Here is a 26,907-nt window from a genome sequence, read left to right on the forward strand (position 1 = left end):
CGTCTCTGGGTGATAGAATGCACACTGTTTGTGTTCCATCCCATTACACTCTACAAATTCTCTCATTTCTCTAGAGCAGAGTTGCACCCCATTGTCAGTCAGTAAGCTACTTGGAAACCCTTCCCTGATGAATACTTCTATTAGAAAGTCTATGACAGTCCTCGTGGTGATCTGACACTAATTTCACTTCTGGCCACCTGGAGTAGAAATCTATGAGCACCAAACTGTAGGGTGTACGATGTTTCCCAGTCAAGGGACCCACAATTTCTAAAGCCACATCCACCCATGGACCTACTTGGAGAGGGCTACACTGCATGGAAGGTGTGTTTTAGAACTTTGTCACTGGTGGAGCATGGCACACAGTCTATCTTCCTCCCGATTTAGAGATCCATGCTGGGCCACCAGTAGTCTAGCTGTAATCTTGGTTAGTTTTTGGTAATTCCCAAGTGCCCCTCACGCGCCAGGCTGACTAAAGCCCCTCTTAAAGTCTCAGGAGGGACCAACCTTGTGCCCCATAAAAGAAAATCTTCTGTGAAGGATAGTTAGTTTCGGACTATCCAGAATGGTCTGCGGGACTCTTCCAGTTGTTCTTGGTCGATCCAATCACCCTTAGTCTTCTCACAAATTTTCTGTAGGAGCATGTCTGCCCCGAGCGCTTCCTTCCAGCGTTCTTCAATGGCTCCTTGAGTGATGGCACACATTCTCCACCTGCATCTCTTTACGTGCCTCAATAATGTCGATTGCTTCCTCACTATATTCACTCACCAGACGAGGACAGCTGCAAGATTTCACTCCAGGTACATATTCCACCCATTGTCTGATTCTGCTTGAGATGGAGTCTAACCCTTTCTTGCGGATTACTTCGACCAAGGGCTTATGACCAGTCCTCAGGTTAAACTTCATCCCGCACACGAAGTCTCTGAATTTGTTTATGGCCCACTTTGCTGCTTGCGCTTCTTTCTCGATTACAGAGTAGTTAAACTCAGCCTTGGGCATCGAGGGCGATGCAAACGCTTTAATTTCTTCCCCTCTTTCTCAGACCGGCATCAGAACTGCTCCCAGTCCTTTCGAACTTGCGTCGGTGGTCAGCACAGTCTTCCTGCCAGGTATAAAATATTTGAGGTACGGGGCTTCAGCTAACACCTTTTGAATCTTCGAATTCCTGGCACGCCACACTCCAGTCGAATGCCACCCCTTTCCTGAGTAGGTTGCGTATGGCATATGTTTATCTGGCAAAGTTCTGTACAAATTTGCTGTAGAATTCCACCATCCCCATGAAGGTTTTGATTTCATCTTTTCTCTTGGGTGGTGTGAGGTTGATAAAGGTGTTTTGAAGATCTGCTTTGGGGCGAATGCCCTCCGTTGTCACCTTTCGGCCTATTTCAGCACCGCCAATCTTGCACTTTTCTTTCTTCACCGCGAGTCCTTGTTCTTTTAATCTTTCAAAGACCTGTTGCATGCCATCCTCTCCGAAGATCAGCAAGTCATCCTGGTAGCACATGACCCCGTGGGATGCCTTTAAGAAGGCTGCTCATTATCCTTTGGAAGACTGCCGCGGCAGACACTAGTCCGAACGGCATCCACTTGAATTTGTATGCACCCATGGGCATTATGAATGCTACAAGTTCTTGAGTCGGGGTGGAGCCTGACTTGGTAGTAGGCGGACGTCAGATCCAGCATTGTGAATACCTTTGCCCCTGCTAACTTGCGCATCTGTGAAATGTTCAGGAGGGGGTACTTATCAACTCTGACTTTAACTCTACGGTCAATGCATAACCGCACTGCCCCATTCCCCTTCCTAGCTGCAACAATGGGCGCCAACCACTCAGTGGCCTCTACTTGTTCGATCACCCCCAACCTGCACAACTTCACCAACTCCTCCCTCACTGCTTCCTGTATGAAAATGGGCAGATTCCCAACCTTGGCTGAGACGGGCTTAGAATTGTCCGAGTTTCATTCTGTGGGCATGGTTTTTGAGGCATCCTAATTTCTCTGTAAAGACCTCCTTAACTCCTCGATCCCCTCTAGGGGTTTCCCCACCTCTTGAACCAAAATCTGGGGATTCTTGTTGGGATTGAGGTAGATGCCTAAGCCTTTTGGAGTCTGCCACCCCAGGATGTTGCCGCCCTTCTTTGACACACAAAGATTTACGACAGCTAACCTGTCCTTGTAGCCTACTGTGCCCCAGAAGTAACCTCTCATTTGTATGGGCTGCCCACCATAACCTCCCGGTATTACATCCATTCTCTGCACTGTTAGTTTATCATTTGATACTTTCTCAAAATCTTCTGCAGATATAAATGACAGTTTGGGACAAGAGTCAAACATTGCTTCAATTTAGGTTTCTTCCACTGCTATAAAATCTTTTGGATTGTTCAGTCTTACCATGAACCTGTAACACAATCTCATCACAGACACAGGTAGTGCCAGCCCTGTTCCGTTTCCTGTAATTAGCATTGCTTCTGCAGCATTGCCTGAAGTGCCCCCTCCTTCCACACTTGTTGTATGTTTTTATGGCGGGCACTCCCTGTCATTCACCCAGGAACCGGGTCTGCCACACCTGTAACAGTTTCCTTTGAAACTCCAACTCTAATTACTATTCTTTTTTTAAGCCCTTTGACTGCAAGCACATTTTCACTCTCAACATTGACTTGACTCACTTTGGTTTTTTTCCTCGCTATCCTGCTCTATTTCACTCATGCATTGCATCATGTGCTCTACTTGCTTAGCCCCAGGGAGCACCTCCGTATGAGGCGGGTCATCTTTTAGCCATAATTCCTTTTTTAAGTTAAGAGAAATTGATCACGTATCCGCTCCTCACAGGCTCCCCCAAACTTGCATGTAGCCGCCAACTTAAGCAGCTCAGAGACAAACTCCTCTACTGTTTCTCTCTCTTTCCGAAGTGGTATCGTTCCATGATGGTGCTTCTCTTTGGGAAGAAATTGATGTCTAATTTCTTCACGTCTTTCATATTCATTCAACCCTCTTGCGTCATTTGCATTCAGATCAGGAATATATTCTAGTATCTCCTGCCCTTCAGCCCCTAGATAATGCATCAGCAAAGCTACTTTCCTTTCAAGCCCCAAATTTGGTCCACACACTACTGCGTAATTCTGGAAAACCTTTTTCCACTAGAGAGCTGGCTCCACTGGAGTGGACAGAAAAATGGTGGAGGTGTGACATTCTGCATGATGACTAAAGAAGTGCAGTGATAAAGGTCAGGGGGAAAAAGGTGCCCTATAGTACTTCCCTGGGCAATCGGTAAAATACACGCCAATTACTCTACAGAACTTGCACAAAGCTCTAACCAGACTATAGGTATGCAGAGGACAACAATGTTATTGTGAAGTGAATGAAAACAAACCCAGTAGCTTAGAAGACCTTGAAATGACATTCAGCACCATAATGATGAAACCGGTGGAAAGTACTATATAAAACGGTTCCGGTCAGTGGTCAAAGGGCTGACAAGCAAGTAATAATTAACAGTGCAGGACTGAGCTTTCCCTTACAACAGCAAAAAAATTGTAGAAATCCACTGTAAACCAACTAATCTGTCCTTGCGAGTGTCAAGAGCTCCTCATGCTCCGCACAGGGTTAAATTAATTCTCCGACAGAAGATAATGAAAAACAAGCATTGGAAATGCAATAGGTCTCGCAGCATTAGAGTTAGTGCTTTTAGAATTGTTTATGGTTTTTTTTGTAAATCTTTAGCATTTTTGTTTCCTGTAGCCAATGCTAAAGAATTAAAAAAAAAAAAAAAAAGCCATAAACATTTCTAAAAGCTCTAACTCAAATGCTCCGAGACCTATTGCACTGTGTGAGGGTGAGTGAGGGTGAGTGAGGGTGAGGGGTTGAGGGTGAGTGAGGGTCACATTGTACCTGCTACGCGGAAGCGTGAATTCTGACGTGGTTGAACCTGTGCCCTGCAGGTTACTCACCCCAGCAGCAAGTGTTACAATCAACTAATCTATTCCACGCTCTAAAAAATCACATAACATCAGCGATGTTCACAAACTCTTCTGTTCCGGGGCTGTGAGTTGAGGGGGATGCAATTCGAGATAAACAAGGCAACGTTAGAAGCCAGAGGAAGAAAACAGGTCTGGTAGGTCTGATCATGTCACTTTATACATGGCTTAAAGTCAAGGAAAAAGCGCTATTACATGGCCAGTGCTGACTGCATCATAGCGCTTTGAGGCAATTTTCCACCAGCTAGGGCAACCCGAGGGAGGTGCAGGGAAGGAGGGTGGGAGAAGCAACACCTGGATGGGAAAAAGAAACACGATGGAGGTGAGGGAGCAGTTATAACAGAGGAGGGAGATATGGGAAAAGCAAAATGAGGGAGGTATCCTTACGAGGGCCCTGGTGGTTTTTTTTTTAAAGAGGCCAGAAGCAAGCATTGGAAACAGGGCGTTAATTACGGGTGTTCTGTGGCACGGGATGTCCTGGCACCAGTGGTCATGACTCCTGCTGGTAGGAGCTCGCTGCCAACGACAGACAACAGTGACAAGTAACAAACAGCCCATACTTGATGTTATGCAAGACATCTGAGGGATTCGCTTGTCATTGGTGTGGGCAGGCACAGAGTTCTGCAATAATGTGTGAAGCCCTCCTTCTCCGTCTAAGGCAGGCAGCACTGGTAGCTCCCCCTTGTGCCTGGCGCTCTATTCCAGGACAACCACCAGAAAGTTTAGGTGTGCCTGTTGGCTCGGACTACAGAAAATAGGAGTAGGCAGCCTTTAGAATGCTTTGATGACGGCAGCCAATGTCGTCCCAAGCTGGAGACAGGACTGCAGTAAGCCACCAGGCGTGTGGTAGGTAGCGATGATGAACCCCAAAAGATTTCGCCGTCTTTGGCTGCCCGATCCGAACAGTAAACCCTTCGTGCTTGTCTCCTCTCCAGATCGCGAGGAGCAGGCACAGACAGCAGTGCCCCCTGCTCTGTGGCAGGCAACAGCACAGCCCTCCCTCTCCGTCCGCCTGGCTCCGCTGCTCTGCTGTGGGGTCGGCGCAGGCTGGAGCCCGCTGGCTGATTGGAAGAGAGGGGGAGGCAGAGCAGAGAGAGCGGGATGGAGGGGCGGGGGAAGAGCCGCTCTCTGCGGGGACTGGAGCCAGTCCACGCCCGGGGCAGCAGCGAGCCCGCAGAGCTGGAGAGCAGACAAAGCAGCCACAGGAAGGGGGAAGGGAGGGCGAGCGAAACCGAAGCGAGGAGATCCAGCACAGAGAGAAAAGGGGCGATCCAGCGCTTGACGGAGAAACATGGGCGAACTAGCACCGTGCTAACTAGGCGAACGAAAACCCGGCACTGAGCTGACGAAGAGTGGTGAATCCAACAGCGAAGTAAATAAGAGAAGGGCGATCCAGCACCGGGCTAAGGGGGAGCGTGGCAATTACAGCACCGGGCTAACGAGGATAAGGAAAATCTCAATCGGAAGACGCCGAGTATGCGCAAAGGCGCCCAGTAAAAAAGAAAAAGTCATGATCATAGAAACAGGACTGACGGGTCTGGAAGAGAAAATATACGAACGAGAAGAGAAGGAAAATACTAACAGCGTGCAATCAAGTGGGAACAAAAATAAATGATGTGAATGAGTAAATAAATAGAAATAGGATACAGAAATAAATGAAGAAACAGTAATGGGCTAGGCTGTGAGAAAGTACACATACTGTGAATGAAAAACCTTTAAAACCTGATGGTAGCAACTGGCCGTGAAAGCCTTTGATGCGGCAGGGGAAATGCGAGACGGCGGGAAGGGGAGGGGGCGGAGCGGGTAAACAAAGACGGACGTGCACGCGCTTTTAAGCTCAATGCGCATGCGCATTGAGCTTAAAAGTCACGGGCACTGCAAGGAATCGCCACGATTCCTTGCAGTCTGGATAAAGAGTGGATAAGTCCCAATACTCTCGCTTGCTCGATGCGCATGCGCATCGACAGGGGAGACCTAAAAAATTATCTATTTTAACTGTAACTTCTGCTGCTCACTACTAGTAAAGTTCACTCCACGCTTAGTAGCATGCGTTTCTTACAAGACAACAGGAAACTCATCTCATTGTACTCACGGTACCGTTGCCGTACAATGAGAGTCTAGTAGCCTGTTAGGGTCAATTCTTGTGCTTCTCTGATCCAGAATCCCATCCTCCATCACCATTGTTAAATTATAAACTAGATAGAAGCACAGGAGAAGAGGGCATACAAAAGAGGGTGATTATTTTCTTCAAGTACAGCGTAAGGATCCCAGCCACAGTGGTTAGTCTCAGAACCTTCACTGTCTCACTGGGAGCTCGCCTCAGAATATTCGACACTGACATTCTAACAGCAAGTCACAGTGGCGTGAACCACTACACATGATGGGGTGCAAAGCCAGGGTTTCCCCTATAACAGAAGATACCACACAGGGTTGTCCTAGAACCAGTTTGCCGAGCCATAGCAGGACAGCAGCTGCTAACTAGCTCAGTACTGTGGCAATCTATTCCCTGCCTGCCCAGAGTCGTCCTAAAATGGATCAGACAGACCATCCAGTCTAGAGAGAGGAAACAAGATATTAGTCAGTCATCAATACAACTGAGCAGTGTGCAACAACGGTTCTCAAAAGTTTGCCTTATGTCATCTGGGTTTGCAACATTCACTAAACAGCCCCGTTAAATTGCCTAAATTACAACATTCAAGCATCAATGCCACATAGAAAAATAAAAATACTCTCCTTGGTGTTCCCTTACACCTATGTACAAACATCCATCCTAGTCAAAGGTTTATGTACCAATCAATGTTGAATGTGTACTTAAGCCTCCAGAAGCACAACTTTATGCTCCTGAACAAACGTAAAATGTTTCTAGCAAAATTCGCCACGGTTTCATATACATAGTCTTTGTTGTACTCCTCTCAACCACTTGTACCTAATCCAGAAAACCTAAATCTCCCCTGAAACTGTAAGGTAGGAAGTAGAGATCTCAGACAGCAGACATTGGTTTTTCAAAATCTTTATTTTACACAATCCAAGAGAATTTATTGAGGAGGCTGGCCACGTCCACGACCAAATCCACCGCGCTGCAAGCAGAAGAAAAAAAAAAAAACTTGTCAGTACAGAAAACTCACATGGCTCATAAATCGGTTTATATTCATATGTAGATATAGATTTCCACAAGTCAATACAAAGAGTAAACCCCTGGTAACTTCAAAGCACAAATGTAGTAATTAGAATTGTCCCTGAAACCACGAAAGCAGTCACCTGAGCACCCAATGCCGCCCCCAAAAACCTAAAGCAGGTACTCATGAATGTTTAAAGGGCAATCCCATATATCAAACCCAGTCTTTAAGGGGGCAGTCCAAACCACACAAAGCTACAATGCACTGCATCCCTCATGCACAACTGAGGCATCGTTTGTGTGTGGGAGGGGGTTGCACAAGAATCATGAAATCCTGTTTTGGCAGCCTAATGGACAACTTTCAAGCCTTTAAAAAAAAAAAAAAAACACGTGACAATTTACTTGGTAAGGCCAAGGATGACGGAATCCCAATGTTCTAGACGTTCTCAAATTCTAGGCATTCCGAGACAGTCGGTTCATAATCCAATAGCTCACAAGCCCATTTAAGTTAATAGGAAAGCACTTAGCATTCCAGGGCTATTAGAAAGCAAAGATGGGTATCAACGTAAAAAGGGACCATAACTTCATCACCAAATAATGCTTTGAGATCCATTTCTAGAGACTATTGGGTTGACAAATGTATGGTTTCCTTTCTACAACACAGTTTGGGCTTCCCCAGGGTTTTCTAGTGTCCCTTGTATATGCCTGCATCTTTTCATATGAAATGCTCATCGTTTGTGCGAAGTCTCTACAGCATAATAATCAGTCAGTAAATCTGGTGTGAGAGGGTAATGGACAACATGTTTACTTCACAAAAGTACATGGTGGTTGGGAGGGTGGAAAGAGTCTGATGGGAGCTGGATTACTACAGGTGCAACGTTGAGCCAGACTCTTAAAAGTCTGAACAGTGGTCAGTTACTGATCACTAAATCAGACAAGCCTTACAGTTTCCTCATACAGTCAACAGGTAGAGCCAGAAGAGAATCCTGGCATCCTGGAAAATCCCACTGGCACTGGACTTTTACTTGCCCATCGCATGATAAAAGGCTCTGGGGAAAAGGAGGTTCAAGGAGGGAAATCTTCAAACTTAAAGCAGACTGATTCCGCTCGATTGTGCTGAATGGCTGGGGACAACACATGCATACACCCATTTGCTTATGAATACAGGAGCTATGCGTCAAGATGCCAATCTCAAGCAATTTAGTACAGTATAGGTATTAGACCAACCTTATAACTCTGCTTAACCCCTTCCCTGCTGATGACGAGCTCAGCTCGTCATCAGCCACGGGTGGCGTGTGCTGATGACGAGCTGAGCTCGTCATGTAACGCGGCTTTTTAAAAAAAGCTGCACAGCGCAAAAATCGCCGCAGCAGCGATGCGGTTAACTCATTACCACAGGAACGCAAGTACCTCTTAAGGAGGAACACAGGAATTCCAATATAGTCACATGGGAAACACTGATCTTGGTGCAATCGAACACAGAATCAGGACTTGAAAAGAGGGAATTTCTCAGATCCAAGCACATCATCATCTCAATGCCCCAAAGAAAAAACAACCACCTTCCTGTAAAGTAGTTTGCTGAGAAAGATTAAACTGGACAGATGTCGAAGTTAGTTTCCAGTTCTTTGCAAGTAAGACTTCGGACCGCAAGCAAGGGACAATATATGCTCTGCAGATAGCGCTACCTGCAGCACTAAGCCCTGGTACTTCGCAACACTGCAATGCAGGCACTTCCAACAGAGATCTGTTGAATGCTAGCTGGATTTAGATTTACTGCATTTTAAGCTTGGTTAAATTCTTTAGTATACACAAAGTTGTGGATATATATGGTCTTAATAAATAAAATTGTTCTAGAGTCAATCGGGAGTAAAGTAGGATTCTACTTTTGTGGTAAATGAATGGTTGATGCATGCTGGCAGGTCAAACTGCCAGTATTTCGGATTAAGTAACGAAGGAGTTTCATGACCAGGACCTGAATTTACATCTGCTAATGAGCCAGGCATGCAGGAAAAGGGCTAAGGGAGAATTATTAGAAATCCCCAATAAAATAAAAAAAAAAATAGGAAAAGACATCTCTATGTGTAATTAACGTACATAGCATGACCATGAGTCAGACGTTAATTCGGGGGCACAGAAGAAATACTTACAAACTGGAACTCTGTAGCCGCTCCAGCACCAGCTTCTGCCTTTTTGTCAGCACCAGCTGTAAAATAAGAATTCTCATTAATACCAACGATCTTAATAGAGCACCCAAGAACAGACCTCGCAACACCACTTCTCACTGAATCCCAAAGCAAAAAGATCCCTTCAGCCAAATACAAAACTATTTTTCCAGGGGGTTTGCCCATGCACACCGTACTTACACTACACGCTAATATCAATCCTGAAAACCTGGTAGGACTGCTTCATCAAGCGAGGAAGTCAAGAGTAGCATGCTATATGAGATTTGTAACTTCTCATAGACTGCATTTAAACAAATGCAACTGTGCTCTCCATTACAAAATTCCCATTACTAACTAAGGCACTGCGATCCCCAAGTTTTTTTTTTTTTTAAAGAACCAGAAGTAATTGGGCATGATTCACAGAACTAACTTCAGACCAAATCCTAAACTTACTACCATTTGGTATTCACACAAGTTAGGAGCCCTAACTTCAGGATTCCTTAATGCCTTCTGTGAATACCTCAACTTCTGTGAATACCACAATGGTAGTAAGTTTAGGATTTTGTCTTAAGTTAGTTCTGTGAATCGGGCCCATTGCGTTCCACACACAAACCAAGCAATTCACATTTAAAGCAGCGTACAACTGCACTGTAAGCAATCACTGGAAACCTATTCAGGAACCTACTCAAGTAATCATTTATCATCCTGTATCTGGGTGGAAATGGGTTACATCGAATGTATACATTGATACATTTCCAAAGACTGCAGAATCAACAAAGAACAAAAACATCATTCAGAAATACTTACGAGGAGCAGTAGTGCGTCTGTATGTGTCTCTATCAGCCTCACCACGGTTGAGACGAGCAGGGCGCTCACCTTCAAGACCTAAAAAGAAAAGTGAATAAACTTATTGGGCAACAGCTCACAAAATATCATGGTTATGGTACTATATCAATGCCAACACCAAGTCCTCCATTATAGAAATTCACTGGATTAAACATTTATTAATCATGCCTCGGAGGACGGAAATTGCACAATCCTTCCACATGTGCTACCTAACATATTTTCTTTACAACAGCATGTTACATTTTTGCGGTTTAGTATAAGTTGTGTAGTGTTCAGTTTCTTTAAGTTTGTTCACTGTAGGGTTCTTAGAATCCTGTCAGATACTGTATCAAGTTGGAATGTAGGGTCATAATTCCTCCACCGGAGTGAACTATTTGCATTTGAAGTATCCACTCCGCTATACGTGGCATGTCACTCTGACAAATGAAATACTTTTCCAACCTCATTTTAGGCCGAATTCCTTCAACCATCTTCACAACAAATCTTAACTATCCACAAGATGCAGCAGCCTCTAAAGTGTGGCCATGCTTCTCAAAAATAAGAAGCAAGCACGTAGGCAAACAGCTTAACTGAAAAAAATCTTTGGTGCCTTTATGGCCAGAGGGGAACCAGCCAGCTCAAAATAGATCAGGCACTCCACCAGCAGTTAAACTTTCAATTTAAAAAAACAACTTGTGGTTGCCCACCAAGTCTAGTCTGTACTCCCAGGAAGCGGTCAATCCATGAATTTAGTGAAGATTCATACCATTGAAAACTTGTATTCAAATTGAAAAACGCTAGTTTCATTAGGAGAGATTCACAAACTCTGAAAACCACACTCCATCATGGTCTGTTGCAAAGGGGGGAGAACCAAAGTGGCTGTGTAATGCCCAGAGGATTACTGTCAGCTACCAAACATTTCCCACTTGGACATCGGTACCTCTCGAGAGCCAGTTATCAGGGGTGTGCAATTTAATAAAATATCTACTTGTCCATTTGATAAGTTGCTTCATAAATCTACCTGTCCTGTAAAGAAATCCACTTCTCAGTTTGGTGCCACATAGTGCAGTGACAAATAATGGCAGAAATCTCATGAAAGCTCCGATATTTAGCCCTTCCGATTAGGCTAGGGTTAATACTATAATAGGGTTGGAACTATCAATTTCATTATTTTGCCATTTTCCACAGATCTATATGCTGGAGATCTGTCAAGCAATAGTTCCAGGGTTGAAATGCCCTTTGGAGTCTGTGCAAACCTACTATATTGCATATTTTAGGGGTTCTCTCCATCCCGTCATCTGTTCTCATACGGAGAAAGGTTGGAAATTTGCTTCGGACATTCAAAAGTAAAACTTCGAGGAATGGGAGAAAAGTGGTTGGAGGGAAAGTGAACTTCTAAACACCCAACAGAATTTCGCATGAGCAAATCTACACCTGCATATTTGCTTGTGCTAAAAAGCAGTATACAAATATTTTCTAGAGGTACCAAATCCTATAACCCTAATGATAATAAGTTAAACCCCTGCTTGTGTTCCCGCTCATAAAATCATGAACTGGCAACCACTTGACCCGATGTCGTAATAGTATTCTGAATGGTCTTAAATCAGGCTCCCCTAAGGACCCGTTACCAGTCCAGACCCTTCCCCAAAAAAAAAAAAAAAAAAAAAAAAAACCAGTACTCTACACCCCATCATGGAATTAACTAACTCCTTGACTGCTCATGACAAGGTCAGCTCGTCATGGGTGTTACCTGCGCTGTGCTTATGAGGAGCTGACCTTGTCACAAACAATGGAAAATCATTGAATGCAGCACCGGGGGGAAAACCCCCTAGCAGCCACAGTGTTAATGCTCCCTTGAAAGAGGCTGTTCTACCTGCAGAGTGGAAACATGCAATGGTAGTTGCCCTGTTGAAAAAAATCTAATGCCAATCCAGCAGAACCGTCTAATTTTCGACCGATCTCTCCTCCCTGTTTTTTCTCGGATACTAGAAACAACATGTGAACCAACAGCTTGTTCAATTTGTGGAAACTAATAAAATCCTGCACGGATCCCAATCTGGTTTTTGAGCCAGATACTCTACAGAAACTACTCTTCTGGAAGTTACTGAAACAATCCGCCAGCTACTTGATAAAAGGGAAACACCGGCACTTCTCGTTAGACTCAAGTGCCGCCTTCGATACGGTGTCACACCGTACTCTTCTAAATGTTCTACAGTCGCTGGGAATTGCAGGTTTAGCTCTGGATTGGATCAAAGACTTCCTTACCTTCCAGGTTCTCTCTTCTTCAGCTAGTTCAAAGATCTATGAATCTCCCTATGGAGTACCGCAGGGCTCGATTCTGAGCCCTGTGTTATGCCGTTGGCCATCATAGCGGAGGAAGCTGGGTTGTGTATCTTCTCTTACGCTGATGGCACCCAGCTTCTTTGTTCCTATCTGCTAATGATACCTCTAAAGTTTCCTCCTTACAGACAGGGCTGCTTAAAATAGCCAGTTGGACGCACAACAACTGGCTAAAATTAAATGGGGGTAAAACAGAGGTCCCGATCATAGGGAAAGCTAAAGATCTTTGGGGCCCACGTCATTGGTCCCTGGAAATTGATCCACTTCCTCAGCCAGTCCAATCCGCCCACAACTTGGGTGTAATGATCGATGATCAACTTTCCATGAAGCAGCAAGCCACTAAAACTGCTTCTATCTGCTTTACCATCTTGAGGTGGCTCTGGAAGATATTATGGATGCTGCTGGGATCTACCCAAAGAACTGTAATCCAAGCATTGATCATGTCAAGATTGGATTATGGCAACATTCTTTATCTAGGAACCAACAAGGAGGTAATTCGTAGATTACAGGCTGTACAGAAGTCTGCGTCTAGGATGCTCTGCCGTGTTCCTAAAACATCTTCCATTTCAGGAACCCTTAAGGACCCCCATTGGCTAAGAATTGAGAACCAGACTAAATGTAAAGCTTTGTGCCTTATGCATACAATTAAACTAGGTATAGATCCCAACTATTTATGTTCTCTGGTCCAGACTTATCACCCAACATGCCTGCTTAGGTCAGCCTCCCAGGCCAAATACTCAGTCCCAAGATTCAAATTTGATCGCTGGGGGGGGGGGGGGGGGGGGGGGGGGGTTCCATATTTTTTTTACCCGGCACCCATGTTGTGGAACACTCTCCCTATCCCTCTTAGTCTCAAAACCAGCCATGTAAGTTTCTGTAAGAACCCCAAGACCTGGCTATTTAACCAGTAACCTTGATCTTCTATTGCTCTTGTCCGGCGCTGGGAAACCCCCAGGTAGCTGTGCGCCTTACAAATATAATAATCTCCCTGCTTACTTCTGTGAATTCATGAAAGCCATGAATTTGCTCCAATGCAAAGACATACCATGGGTGCAATTTTGTGACTCTTTAATAATTGGGCCCCTAATTAGGTCTGGAGTTAACCAAGACCTTCTTTGGCATTTGTAGGCAGAGGCACTCAAGGGACCCCCCTATTCCCCCTTGACTAGGAAGCCCTGAAGGTGGTTCTTCGAGGCCTGTGTTTAAACACTATGTATAGAGGTAACCGCATCCGTGCGGTGCGAATTCCCCGCCCATGCTGACTCCGCCTTGCGCGGGCAGAGTCATGACGGAACCGTTCCGTCATCAGCACAGCTCAGCCGATGCGGATGACGGAACCGTTCTGTCATCAGCATTGAAGGGGTTAAACAGCAACTGGTGCGCGACTTAGAACAGAACAAAGCCAAGCTCTCAAACAGAAAAAAAATCTCTCACTTCTAAACCCTAGAGGCTGGAAGAAAGGAGACAGGCCCGTGGTACAGATCTTGACTGGCGTGGACGAGAAAGATATACGTACACAGCTTATAGACAGACTACATGCTGAGGGCGATGTTGGCCAGGCTCGCTAAAGAGGAATCTTGGGAACCCATTTTGGCACTGCGAGACCCGGGAGATAAACTGGCCACCTCCCAGGGGACTATAAATGTTTTGTGGGCTCACCTTGAATGCTTGTACGCGTCGAAAGACCACAGGGTGCAAAGCAGTCAGACTTCTTACATGTGTTGTTGAATTATTAAATTATAGAGCCCTTCTGGAGAGAGGTACTACAAATTATGAAGGTGCCACAGGGTGGGATATTGTAAAAGTACACCGGGGAGGGGGGGGAATTGGGAAGGATACTTGCATAAAGCTTTGCCGATCTCATTTGGACACTGTGTATACTGTGCCAGACGAATTAGGGATATACATTGCATTATGCAGAAAACCCAATTAAAAAATTATTTTTTAAAATAATTTACTTAAGAAATTAATAAACATTACTTATTTTGTACCTTTGGGTCTTGGTCTGCCAGTCTCTGGGCGGCTTCTGCGCAGGGTAGCAGGTACAATTTCAGGGGGCAGATGCAGGAAGTCTCTTAGGTACTGGATACCCTCATTGGTCAGATACCAGTAGAAATGCCTCCAGGCAAACTGCTCCTTCACGTAACCACGTGATTTTAGAGACTGAAAATTAGCAAATGCATAATAGATCATTTTACTAATCCTGCTTTCAATTTACAGCTGGTGTAGTCTACTAACCAGTCCACAGAATAATCCATTTACCACCAACCACACAGATGGCAGGCACTTTTAGTGTACATAATAAAAATCTATAAAGCAGATGAACTGCTTTGTCAGACTGTGCAACTGGGTACCACTATGCAATCTCACTTCACTGCTGTACAGATTCATGCTCAATCCAGCATTAATCATCCTTTACCATGACAGATACAAATCTGCTCACAAACCAGGGAAGCACTGAACCGACTTCATTTACCATTTCAACAGGTGCCACCCTCTGACTGTTTACCATCCGTAGTTTATGGCATGCGATCAAAACCCCAAAATACACAAGTCCAAAGCATACTAATGTTGCGATCTTTTCGTTGTCGGCCCTCTACACTTAACTTGGCCAGTACATTATCCCGCTTCCACACCATGGACTAAACATGCAAAAAGAGCTCAGCTTCAAATTCCATAGCCCTGGCCTTCACGTCAATCCCTGGTTAAAAGCCTCAACATCCTGCTGAAATGGTCATGCCCTAAACAACCTAAAGCGATCCAAAATATCACATTTTTAGTCCCACAACCTTTAAGAGGTTCTCTGTGGTCAAGATATGCTGTACTACTAACTTACATGAACTGCAATGGTCTTAGTAAACTAATAGATACTATTCAAGACTCCTTCAAGGAGGGGCCGACATGAACTCCATGACAGTCAATACACAGCAACCCACTGAAGATTTTATTGGCTGAAAGAATAATACGTTCAATCACTTAAATAACCTATATATCTCAAAGATTTGACTTTAGTAGTAATAAACCACTTTGCCTTTATGCACACCACAGCTCCTGAAAACAATTAAAAAATATAACGAATAAGGCGCTTGTCTGAGATCAAAACGGAGGCCAATATAAAGAATCCCAAACTAAATGCTCCAATTGCGGATACAAGATCAATTCGGTGTCTAACGTGGATCAGATACTTAATCAAGACTTCCGCATCTGGTCTAAGACTAACATGGCTCAAACCACATGGATACTACAGAAAATCAAATCCTTTGACATTTTAAACCAAACGTGTTCAATTCCAAGCCATTTTCATCAACTCGCAATGTACCTGCATGGCCTTCATGACATGTAGGTTGGGAACATTCTTGTCAGCCAACTCCGGATGCTTGGGCATATGGACATCTTTCTTAGCCACCATCACTCCCTCCTTGAACAGGAGCTCATAGATAGAGATTCGGTTCTTCTTGGGCATCAACATCTGAAACAGAAAACGAACATCAGGACCACTTTTACACCCTAATTTAAAGTAGCTGCCCTCCTCCCCAAGAAAATGTGTTTGTGATCTGATAACCACACAACACATTTACTGCATTCAATGAACTGAAATTGGAAAGAACAGCGAAGTAATGAGAAAAAAATCCTGTCCACAACCAAGAAGTTTCTCTTAGCAGCAACTCTGCACAGAGGCAGCGAAACTGAGAACATATAAGTTTTAATAAGTTTAGTGATTTATTGCACTAGCAGTATTATGATGGATTTTGCATGTCACCAACAAGGCTATTTACTCTTCGGTGTCAAACTAGCACAAAAAACTTCTCTGGTAACGGCATGTTCTGGAACCCGCTTCACATTTAATGTAAACAAACACTGGCAAAAGCAAATAGGTTTCACCTTTAGGACCTATTTGCTTTGCTAAAGCCTTCTAGAGATGTCAGAAAAGAAGGGGTGGGAGTGGAATAATGTACACAGTGCCATCAGATGGGGCACCTGGGGAAGACAGCAGCACAGGTGGATATTTGTCGTTAAGAGGGAGAAGCACATGTGGGAAAGAACTGACCTATTCGAGCTCGGCGGTGATGGGTAGGTGACTTCGCACGGACACGGGTAACTAGAGCCAGCACTATAGGCAACCCCCGTTGTACCGACCCGCCGACAACTCAGGTGGCAATTAGTCCAAGACCTTTAGGCATAGGATTATCCCCTGAGGTAAATCCCTTGAGGCAATTCACACGAGACACAGGAAATTAGCATGGTTTCCTTTTTATCCTTTTAACAACTTTTCACCTTCACTAGGTCCTGAAGAATCGCGGGAACTTCCCATGCGAGAAACATGTTGACCAACCCTCACTTTAGTCTCGGTTAGGGTCACGCTACCTAACCTGCCGTCACCCAGCGAGCTATTTCCACTTTTTAACTGCAGTAGGGGGACCCCCAGAATAAAGTGGTTTCCGGCACCCCTGCTACATTTTAATTCACTCTTCATCAGGATACTGATTGTCCTGGCCCACCTACCCGCACTTCACCAATAGGCTGTTGGACAAAAAATCTCCGCCAAAGAGCCCCTCTCTGAGGTGAGCCCGTCGGGGATTGCACCGCCTCCCCGACGAGGAGCAAACGCCTATGATGAAGCATGACACCCTTGAGTGTGTGAGGCAAACACGTCCAACATAATGGATGCCCAAAGGTGTAAAATACACACCTTCGGTCGAGTCAATCTGTTTAATCTCCTTTAGGAACAGTTCAGCAACCCTCTTTTGTTTTCTTTTTTTGAAATAACTGGAAAGCACATGTGGGAAAGAACTGGAAAACACACTCCTGGAGTGCTAAAAGAACCGGAAAACACACTCATGGAGTGCTTAACCCTAGGGTCTCAAACAGGTGGATTGGGAACTACCAGTAGCTCGCTGCTACCACTGAGTAGCCCACACACGATAAGTGCCAATCAGCAGGCTTGAGAATATACTGCTGACTGCCTAATAAGGAAGAGATTTAAAATTCCGTCCTCGTTTCTGGGAAGACTTGTAAGCTCAGGGTGATGCAGCCTGCCCACTGCTGAAAATTCTCTGTACTTCTTTTACCTCTACCTTTCTTCTTTTCCGTCATATTGTTAATTTGTTTTCATTCTCCATGTATCTTCCTTGCCGTCTGCTTTTCTTTCTGGTTACTTTCTTCACCTTTCTTTCAATAATGTTTCTGTTTCAATTTTCTCCCTCCGTCTTATTTTGTTTTTCTTTCTACATTTTTGATCTCTCCTTCGACTTTTGGCTGATCTTTATCGCTTATTTTCTTCTTTCTCTGTCTTTTTGTTGTATTTGCTTTATGTACTTTGATTTTTTTCCTTTGCTTCCTCCGTTTGTTCGTCGTTATTTCTTGGTTTTTATACTCTATCCTCATTTTTCATTTCCTTCCCACCCTCTTCTCGTTGACATTATTTCCTTTGTCTTATGTTCTTCTGTTCTACTTCCTGTCATTTCAATCTCTTCTTGTCAGTTTTTTCTTTCCAATTTCCTTTTATTAATGCCCTTGCTTCTTTTATTTGTCCTATTTTTCTCTGCCATTCTTTTTTTTCTCCCTCGATAACTCTTTTTTCTCTGGTTATCAGTCTCTCTCCCTCTATGGATCTCTTTCTCAGTCTCAAGCACAAAACGGACAAAACTGATAGAGAGAACCCAAATGAAAACCTTTAGCGATACAAGCATACAGCATTAATGGCACAATAGCTGTATCAGACATGGGCTATTTAAAGGGCAGTAAAGTCAAAGTTATTTGAACTCTGTTCATTTATCAAATACCTTATTTAGGCAGTAGCTCACAAATGTATAAATGACCTTAAGTAGCTCTTCCTATAAGAAAGGTTGTGGACCCCTGGCTTAACCTTGACATGAGCAGTGGAAGAGTACAAATGAGCTAATGAAAGATTATTTATTAAGAAAAAAAAAATAAGGAATATGCTTCAGATGAGGGACAAAAACAATGGAGCGAGAAAAAAAAAAGTCATTGAATTCTAAGCACCCAGATAAGTGACAAAGTAAATTAAAGGCAAGAGACAGGCAGGCCTTAAACCCACCAAGTTCTTGTCAAGTTCACAATCGGTCTATCAAAACCATACTGCTTGAGCTGTCTGGCATGTACCAGTTAAAAACAAGCATCTGCAATGCAATAGGTACCACATTTACGAGAATTTAAGCTATTGGCATTGTAAGTGACAGTGCCTTATTTTGTTTTTTAAAAACATATATAAAAGGCAGTCATTTACAATGCTAATAGCTTAAACTCACAAATGTGAGACCTATGGCATTCCAAATGCTTGAAGGCATTTGGAGTTGTACCCTTCAGTCTCCCATGGCCCCTGAAGTGGTCCCTGTTTGCCAAGAATTAAATAAACAAGCCGGTGGTCACAACTGCACATGAGACCCTCCTGCAATAAGAGAAACTCATTAAAGAAAGTAGTGTTTACAGACTAAAGAAAACTTACTATGTAACAAGTGAAGTAAAAGAGCCAGTCCTCATGGGAGATTACAAATGAGACATGGCCGTACTAAAGAGGACACGTCTAATAATGAGTCAGAAGCCAGCATTTCTGAAGGAAAATGACAAGCCAATAACAAAAATGGGTGGAGAGTGGGCGGGGCTTTAAGTACATACTCCAATACAGCAGGGCTTGCAGTGCATGCCCTGCCCAGGCTCGACCTAAGAAACAAGCATTTGCAATAGGTCTCATATTTGTGAGAGTTTAAGCTATTGGCATTGTAAATGACAATGCCTTTTATTTATGTTTCGCTGATGACCAAATGTCCCGTCTGCCCAGAAAGTGAAAGCGCGCAAGGCGCACTGAAAGTTGCAGGAAAGCATGTTGTGCCGGCAGTAGGAAAAACCCATTAAAGAAAATAGTACTTATAGACTGACGTACCGTGTAACAACCGAAGTAAATGGCCAGTCCTCGTGGGAGGTTACAAAACAAGACAAGGCAGTACTAAGGAGGGACGAACAACCATTTTAACAAATCAAAAGCCAGCATTTACGAAGGACAATGACAAATATGGGCAGAGCTTCTATTACACATTCCCCCATGCTGCAGTGCATACGCTGCCCAGGCTCGACCCAACAAGTATCAGCAAAGAATATAAGCAAATATGAGTGACAAGGAAATACAACTAGTGGTAACGCATGGACGGGTTCCAAACCTCTGTTAATGGTAAGCCACAATATTCTTTAGAGAGTGCTTGTGCTGCATAGTAGGCTTAACCTATTGACAATTAGTAAGAAAATCGGAGTAAAAAAAATTACAATTGTGCGAACTATTACTTTTGTATGTGTTTCCATGCTATATTATTGTTTTGCTCGGGCAAATACCATTAATCCTCAGTTGGTGGTTAAGTGTGTAGGCAAAAATCTAACAGGTACTTTGCAATTTGTTCTTAATGGGAAGGGGAAAAAAAACATCTGCACCCATTTTTGAACCGACTTGCTAGTATAAATAACCCTGAAAATAAGTCCCTATCGGAGGCATCAGTAACACTGCATATATATGTACTGTGAGTCTCTACATTACATGCATGTTACAGTAGTTTCAAACTTTTTACCCCATTATATTTTGCTGTTCTGAACAATTAGGACGTTGCGTCCCAAAAGCAACATAACATTCTACAATATAACAAAAGCCTTTAACAATGACCAGAAATGTTAATGTATGAGCACTCACGCACAAAGCAACATTACTCTTTTCCATCAACTTATCTTGGACTGCGACAGTAAAAAGGGCAACACTTGGGATGTAAATTCACCTCTTCTACCAGGATTTCTGTTGTGATTTAGGATGCAGGCACAGTGCCAAATTAGTACACCGCACGTAGGGGAGCGAGCAGTCCCTTTCCTAATCAAACCATACATTGTCTTAAATGTATTTAAATTGTGACCATGTCAAGAAATTCTACTGTCATTTCTGGCAGCCAGAGTGAGGAGAACGGTGCCTTAGTCAAGTCATGTTCGTCTTTTCACACCGTGGGAGACCCGAGTATGTAGGATAGCGCTCTCATCCCATCTCACGAGTGCTGCTTCCAGTAGGTAATCGAAAAATGTCCACTGCATCGCTAACTAAGCTAACAAAAGCCAGATCGGTGGAGCTGCATTACATTTGGATCATGGAATTATGTTTAACAGGTCTCAGGTTTTAAACTAATATCTAACGTAAAAGATTTAGAAAATACAACGATTGACAATATTTGGGTACCACTTGGCATGATAACAGATACAAATCTGAATCTAATACTCTGCCTCAGAGGCAGTAATCTGGTACCCTGGTATTTCGTTGGTGCCTCTTCTGAGGCGTTAAGAGCAGCGCTTTCTCAGACTCCGATGGCCCCCATCAACTGCTCTCCATGAGTCATTAACCCGAACGGTCTTCAGCATCATTCCACAGGTTTCCCCTAACGATTACATTTTCTATGACTGCCACGGTGTAGGGAAAGATTGTGCTGTTTGTTTCTGAACGGAATACTGCTTGCGTCCCGAATGGGATGACAGCAACTGCTGGGTATCGTAATTCTTTTGTTAACTCAATATAACCAGTTTTCGGCCAATATTTTTATTCAGTCTCGTTTACAAATAACCGTTCGTTAGATCAATAATACATCACAACAGCAATACCCAAACTCTTTATGTATTTTTTTTAAAGTGCGCTGTGGTCATAAGTGATCATGGGGTTTTGAGATTTATGCTTGTACAGCCGGAGAGCAAAGAATGCAGATAACATGATTAAGACTAGGGTCCATTAATCTAGACAGCTTCAACTAGCACCACACTCATTTAGTACAACGTACTTGGTCCCAGTGCCGAAGGGTAAATTTAAAGACCCTCAGTATCCCAGATAACTGCACAAAGGCGATACTATGGGGTAGAACAGACGATTAATTGGGACAGCTTGCGAACAGTTACTGTGCAAATGCCTCACCTACAGAGGCCTCTTCCTTAAACCCTCTGCTGGTTCAGCGCATTAGTCCACTGGCATACTGTTGCCCTATTAATGTCCCACCAATTGTTGTAAAATTCGGGCTCTAGTCCAAGAGTAAATGATTGTATGCACCCGTTGGAAATAGGCCTTCAATTACCCACTGCAACATAAGAAATAAATAGGGCCTCTACATCAAGCATTCTTTACTGTATATGCCCGATGCACAAGTGTCAATAGGCGCACACCAGTTTCATAACCACACTAAAACATGCAACTAGATTTAAACGTAAAAGGCCGATAAAGAACTGCTCGTTACTCCGAGGTACAAGTGGACAATACAACACTGATGTCAACGCACGTGCAAAAGACACCCACAAGCTGACAGCCCTATCTTGAGCCACAAAATGTATACTGACCCTTAATTCGGATCACGTTTATTTTAGTTTTAAGTCACCATACCTAGAAGACATGTAAATGCAAAGATGCTCAATCGATATGAAATATTACGATCTGCATCTGCACAGTTGAGCCCAAGTACCCACCCAGTGACACCCGTCCATTTCCACACGAAAAATCCACGTAAAGTAGACGCGAATAAACCAACCCGGAAGTAGAGTTGCTTTTGTGCCGTTTGCAGAACAAAAACATACGAGTGGTTCGCCATTCGTATAAAATATACGTTTATTCACCCCGGTATGAAACATCCTGTGGACAAAACGTGATCCAGTTTCGACTTCGCACCGGTGCGATGCGGAAGTTATGGGATCTGCGTTCATTAGGAAACGTCCTGCCTTACTTTCCGACGAATATAACGATCTAGAAAGTATTGTTTAACCAATGTGGACTTAGTAAATACGCAGAGAGAGAGACTACAACTCCCATGATGCCCACAGTCGGTTTCAACTCCCATGATGCCCACAGTCGGTTTCCATGCAGGAACTTTCCCCATTCCTTACCCCCTTTTCAAACAAACTAGCCCCATTTAACTGCAAACCCCCCACCAGAACATGCCCTCACCGTATCCCACTCGACCAGTACGTGACCATACGAATAACTATATCCGTTTGCAAGAGCGGAAGGGCGGGATTACGCAGAGAGGATACCCTCTAACCCCGTAGACAACAGCCTAATCCTGTTTAGGACCCGAAGCTCGCGTCCGTTTGGAAAATAAAAGAACGTGCGGCAAGATAATATGTCCCGTAGCATACTCGGGAGGTCGCGCGGCTTAAAGAGCCAGCATATTCAATAGATGGAGCCGGATAAACTCACCTCTGCGGCTGCTTGTAGGCCTGGAGCAGAAAAGGAAAGGAAGGAGCATGCGCAGTACGGCACGTCTATCCTTCTCTCCCAGGACCCAAGCGCAAGGCTGTCTTCGCATTGCCTGATTGGAAATGCACGTTTTGCGTGTTCAACTATCCAATGGAATTACAAGAATCGAAGCACTTTATGAAATTTAATTCCATCACAGAGCGTCACATTAAATGACACAATAAGACAAGCTTGTAAATAATGTATTTACTGGAAAAACTTCTCACACACATTTGAAGTAAGGGTGAGCAGATTTTCAAAACAAACAAGCATTTGTAATGCAATAGGTCTCGCATTAGGAAAGTTTGAGCTATTGGTACTGTAAATTACACATTTTTTATTTATGTGTTGGTTTTGAAAATAGCGAAACTAATAGCTTTGTTATTTACAATGCCAATAGTTATAACTTTCGCAAATGGGACACCTATAGCACTTGTAATGCAATATGTGTTGCATTTACGTGACTTAGATGTATTAATATTACAAATAACAATGGCTTTTATTTTTTTAAATAATTAATACTTAAATATTATTGTTATTGTAATTTATAATGGCAATAGCTTAAACTTTTGTAAATAACTTTTGTGAAGATTATGTTCAGTGTATTTTATTGTGACGAAAATCAGAGAACAGAAGTGAAATATTAACATCTTTTTGTGACATTTGTAATAAAGCTTGAAACATTGAGAGAACATATTTGAACCAGTTGTTGTTGAATGGTTGCACAGATTTATGCTGTGGTGGTGATGGAGCAAGGATTCGCACGTTGAGCGACTTGCTTGTATCAAGAACCTCAAATAATGTTAATAAACTAAACCAACATGTTTGTCTTACTAATATTGCACATTTTACACTACACGGGGTGTCCCAGTGACGCTTGCGTATGTGTTTACTAAACCTAATACGCTTGCCACTAAAATGGCCGCTGCTACGCGGGAATTTGGAGTGCGCATGCGTCGGTCATACCCATGTGACGTGACGTAGTCGCAGTTCTGGTGGGAAAGTGTTTGCTCATGCGCAACACAGTTGACATGGCCGCTTTGTGTTCTCACATGCTCTGAGCTTGCATTGCCGCTTTCGCAAAGCTGTCTGTTCTGCCTAAAACTTAATGCTTTAGTTATTATAAAGTAATGGGAATAATATAGCAACTCATGGTATACAGTGAAATCATTTATTCAATGTACTAAAACTGTTCTTTTCCATTTCATGTAACACTTCGAAAACTTGGCCTGTTCTAACGTGACTTTGCTTGAATGTGAGTCTGCCCGAGATCTGCGAGTCTCCACAGAAATGACATTTGGACCGAAGCCAGATGGCAACCCAAACCAAGATGAGCCTGGGAGAGAGCCTTCTCACCTAGTCGAAGAAACTGAACTGTACTACATTTATAACAATTGTTTATGAAAATTGTATTCACCATTGTTATGTGAAAACATATGTCATGGGAAAGTAAAATTCGAGGGGCGGGTAGAAAATTCAAATAAGGAGCAAGAGAAAGTCTAAATTTTAGGTAGTGTGATGACCTAACCTCCTCCTTTGTCCAATCAAAATTGGGGATCCTTACACTTGCAACATTGGGGGGTGGTACACTGACCCGAAAAACAGTATAACTAGAGTAGGTTTAGCTAGAGAATTTGTCCAACTTGTCCGAATAGCTGACCTGTCACTGACCCAACGCACTCTATAGGTGCATGAACTCAGAGAGCTGCGAAGCACTCTGTTGGGAGGTTCAAGAAACCCATTCGGGGTTTATGCAGACTTGAAAGTGCTGGCGAAGCACTTTGCTGGGAGGTTCGAAAACCCAATAGGGGTTATTGGCAGATTCCTTGCAGAGAGGGAGTAGCGCGGGCGTTGCAACCGAAGCTGTGGGTGTTGGTCGTACCCTTTGGTGAACCTGGTCCTGATCCAAATTCTGGGGTTATCCTGTCCTGACTGTCCATGAGCTGTACCTGCTCGCCTACTGGCATCTAAGACCTTGAGGGTCTCTTCCCGTCTTTTCCAAACTGACCCATGGCCAGGGTTGGTCTTCACTTTATCCTAGGTAAATATAAAGTCTGTGTGGGTGATTGCTTATCTATATTTGCATTTCTAACTCTTGAATATTGCAAAGCATAATTGCATATGTTCCTGTTTCTCCCCTGTCTCGTTATAAATGAGATTTACATGCATTATTTGTCTATTAGCATGTTCCACTTTTTGACCTACCTTTAGACAAATGCTAAATCGGTTTTTCATATAGTTTATGTTCCATTCTTACCCTCCCTATAGAGAATAAGCAAAATCTGGATAAATCAAATTGCATAAGTTCCATTTCCTTTTAACAGTTAGTGAATTACGAAAGTCTACTTTGATTTAGCATGTTCCCTTTCTTTACCCGCCTTTAGTGAAGGTGTGAAAGTCTGCTGATCTAAATTAGCATGTTCCTTATTTTCACCTTCCCTTTATTTTACGATTTCTAAATGATTAGTATTCTTTGCCTTATTCATAGCTATACGTTATTTCTAAATCTAGTTATAGATAGTCTTATCTGTGTAAATCTTATGCTCATGACATATGATGATGATGATGATGATGATTAGATAAAGGTTTTCAACATTTCCTGAGTCTGTGGTTATTATAAAGAGTGCAAACAATTTTAAATTGATATTGTATTGTGATGACTGCTTATCTTTTCAGCTAGCTCCTTGATCCATTGTGATCTTAGGTACCTGTGACGTGGATTGCTAAATCAGGTACATTGGAAATGAATAGAAAGGAACAGGGTTACTGGTAGTAGAGTGTAGGTTACCCGATTAAATAAGTGTGGAAAATAAATTATGGGCCCAAGTGTGCATATTTGGCAATAAAATAGTCGGGTGACCTGGGCGCTCTATCAGTAATTTTCTGGTAGCAGAGGATGGTTAAGGACTAGTTAGGATAGGGAGATAGGTTAATTTCTGCTAACTGTGAAATTTTATTGCTGCTAAAAGTATTGATCGATCAAATTTAAAATTACTTTGAAATGTTATGAAATGTTTTTGAAATATTTTTGGTGAAATGCTGTTATATTGATCCATGTATTAACACAACTCGTTAGTAATTGTTATATGTTGTCTGGAATCCCCGGGGGCAGAATAGCGGGTGGTGAGGAGAATCCACCAGTGATGTCAGTGGCTCGAGGAACATTTAGTGAATGGTTGGGCAGAACTGGAAGCACTAATTAGGGTTTTCTGTATGAATAATTGAATGAATGACAGCAACGAATTTGCTAGCAAAACTTCTATTGTGATATAACCTAGTAAGGGTCACACGAAAGGAGTAGTAGGTTCGTCGGAGCTTGAGTGATAGCAAAAGGGTTCGCTAGTGAAACTTTAGACTTAGTATATATCCCGAAACTAAGTGGATGAGTCGAAGAAGTAGCAGGTTCTCAAATGCTTGTGTGAAGGATAGGCGGAAGGGATCTATCCACAGTATATGAAAAGTAGACAGAAGAGGTTTACTTGCAGTGAAACAAATCTTTCCTTTCTAGACACTCGAGTACAGTGGCGAATGTTTCACGTTGTAAATTAAATAAAGCACTTGCATTTTAAGAAGGAAATTGAATTTCAGTTACCTTGTGAAGGAGGGAGTCAGTCGCGGAGCTGCGCTGACGTCACTCGGTGCCGCGCTGGTATTGGTCGAAACAGCGGGCGTGTAGCCGAGATAGCATTGTAAAGGAGGGTTGAGCGCAGGAGCGTGGGAACTTGTCTCACGGAAAGGCCGCGCACCCATTGGTCGAAACTATTTGCAACCACAGTGTTGATTGGTTGTCGAAAATTGAAAGACGCGCTAGCATTGGAAGAATATAGTATACAGAAGTACGTATTTTCACATGATCTAAGTCTTTGCGAAGTATATGTGGTATCCGACTCATCCCGAGACTCGACCTGATCCAAGATATCAAGGTTTTGTGAGAGATCAGTGGAAAGGCTGTAGACTAAACGCTATGTACGGAAGCAAGAGAAAAATGACTCTGGTAGACAGAGTAAAGAATTATTTTAAGGAGTACAAGCCAATCAAAACTAGAGAAGGAGTCATTATTCCACCACCTAATACTCCCGCATCATTTTTGATGTTTGATAGAGGCTACCATGCTTGCGTATGGTTAGAAAATTGGGTGGAATACACTAAAGATGACGGAATTTTAGCGCTTCCCTTAGAAGGTACCTTTAATGGTAGGATTTTGTTTAATTTGAGGACTCAAATGAATGATTTACATCCCAGACCCAGACT

General features: G+C 43.2%; 1 protein-coding gene across 2 annotated transcripts; it reads right to left on the minus strand.

Moving 5' to 3' along the window:
* Nucleotides 1-6,959: 6,959 nt before the first annotated feature.
* On the minus strand, nt 6,960-22,705 carry RPS10 (ribosomal protein S10). Of its 2 annotated transcripts, none has more exons than XM_086923199.1 (6): nt 22,618-22,705; nt 15,727-15,876; nt 14,399-14,570; nt 10,050-10,127; nt 9,228-9,283; nt 6,960-7,042 (listed from the first exon to the last, which is right to left on the minus strand). In XM_086923199.1, the coding sequence occupies exons 2-6, from the start codon at nt 15,874-15,876 to the stop codon at nt 7,001-7,003; spliced, it is 498 nt and encodes a 165-aa protein (XP_086779325.1). In that variant the 5' UTR covers nt 22,618-22,705; the 3' UTR covers nt 6,960-7,000. The 2 variants fall into 2 exon arrangements, with proteins under 2 accessions (XP_086779325.1, XP_086779324.1); XM_086923198.1 differs by lacking the exon at nt 22,618-22,705 and adding an exon at nt 21,765-21,783.
* Between the last annotated feature and the right edge of the window lie 4,202 nt (nt 22,706-26,907).

The sequence above is a fragment of the Lissotriton vulgaris genome, chromosome 5, assembly GCF_964263255.1.
Source record: "Lissotriton vulgaris chromosome 5, aLisVul1.2, whole genome shotgun sequence".
Taxonomy (NCBI): Eukaryota; Metazoa; Chordata; class Amphibia; order Caudata; family Salamandridae; genus Lissotriton; species Lissotriton vulgaris.

Excerpts from the sequence above, each read along its gene's own strand:
- RPS10 (XM_086923199.1), bottom strand. The coding sequence starts at position 15,876 with ATGTTGATGCCCAAGAAGAACCGAATCTCTATCTATGAGCTCCTGTTC. Across the intron at positions 14,571-15,726 it reads ATGTCATGAAGGCCATGCAG|TCTCTAAAATCACGTGGTTA; the intron begins GTACATTGCGAG and ends GCTAATTTTCAG. Across the intron at positions 7,043-9,227 it reads CGGCTACAGAGTTCCAGTTT|CGCGGTGGATTTGGTCGTGG; the intron begins GTAAGTATTTCT and ends TTCTGCTTGCAG.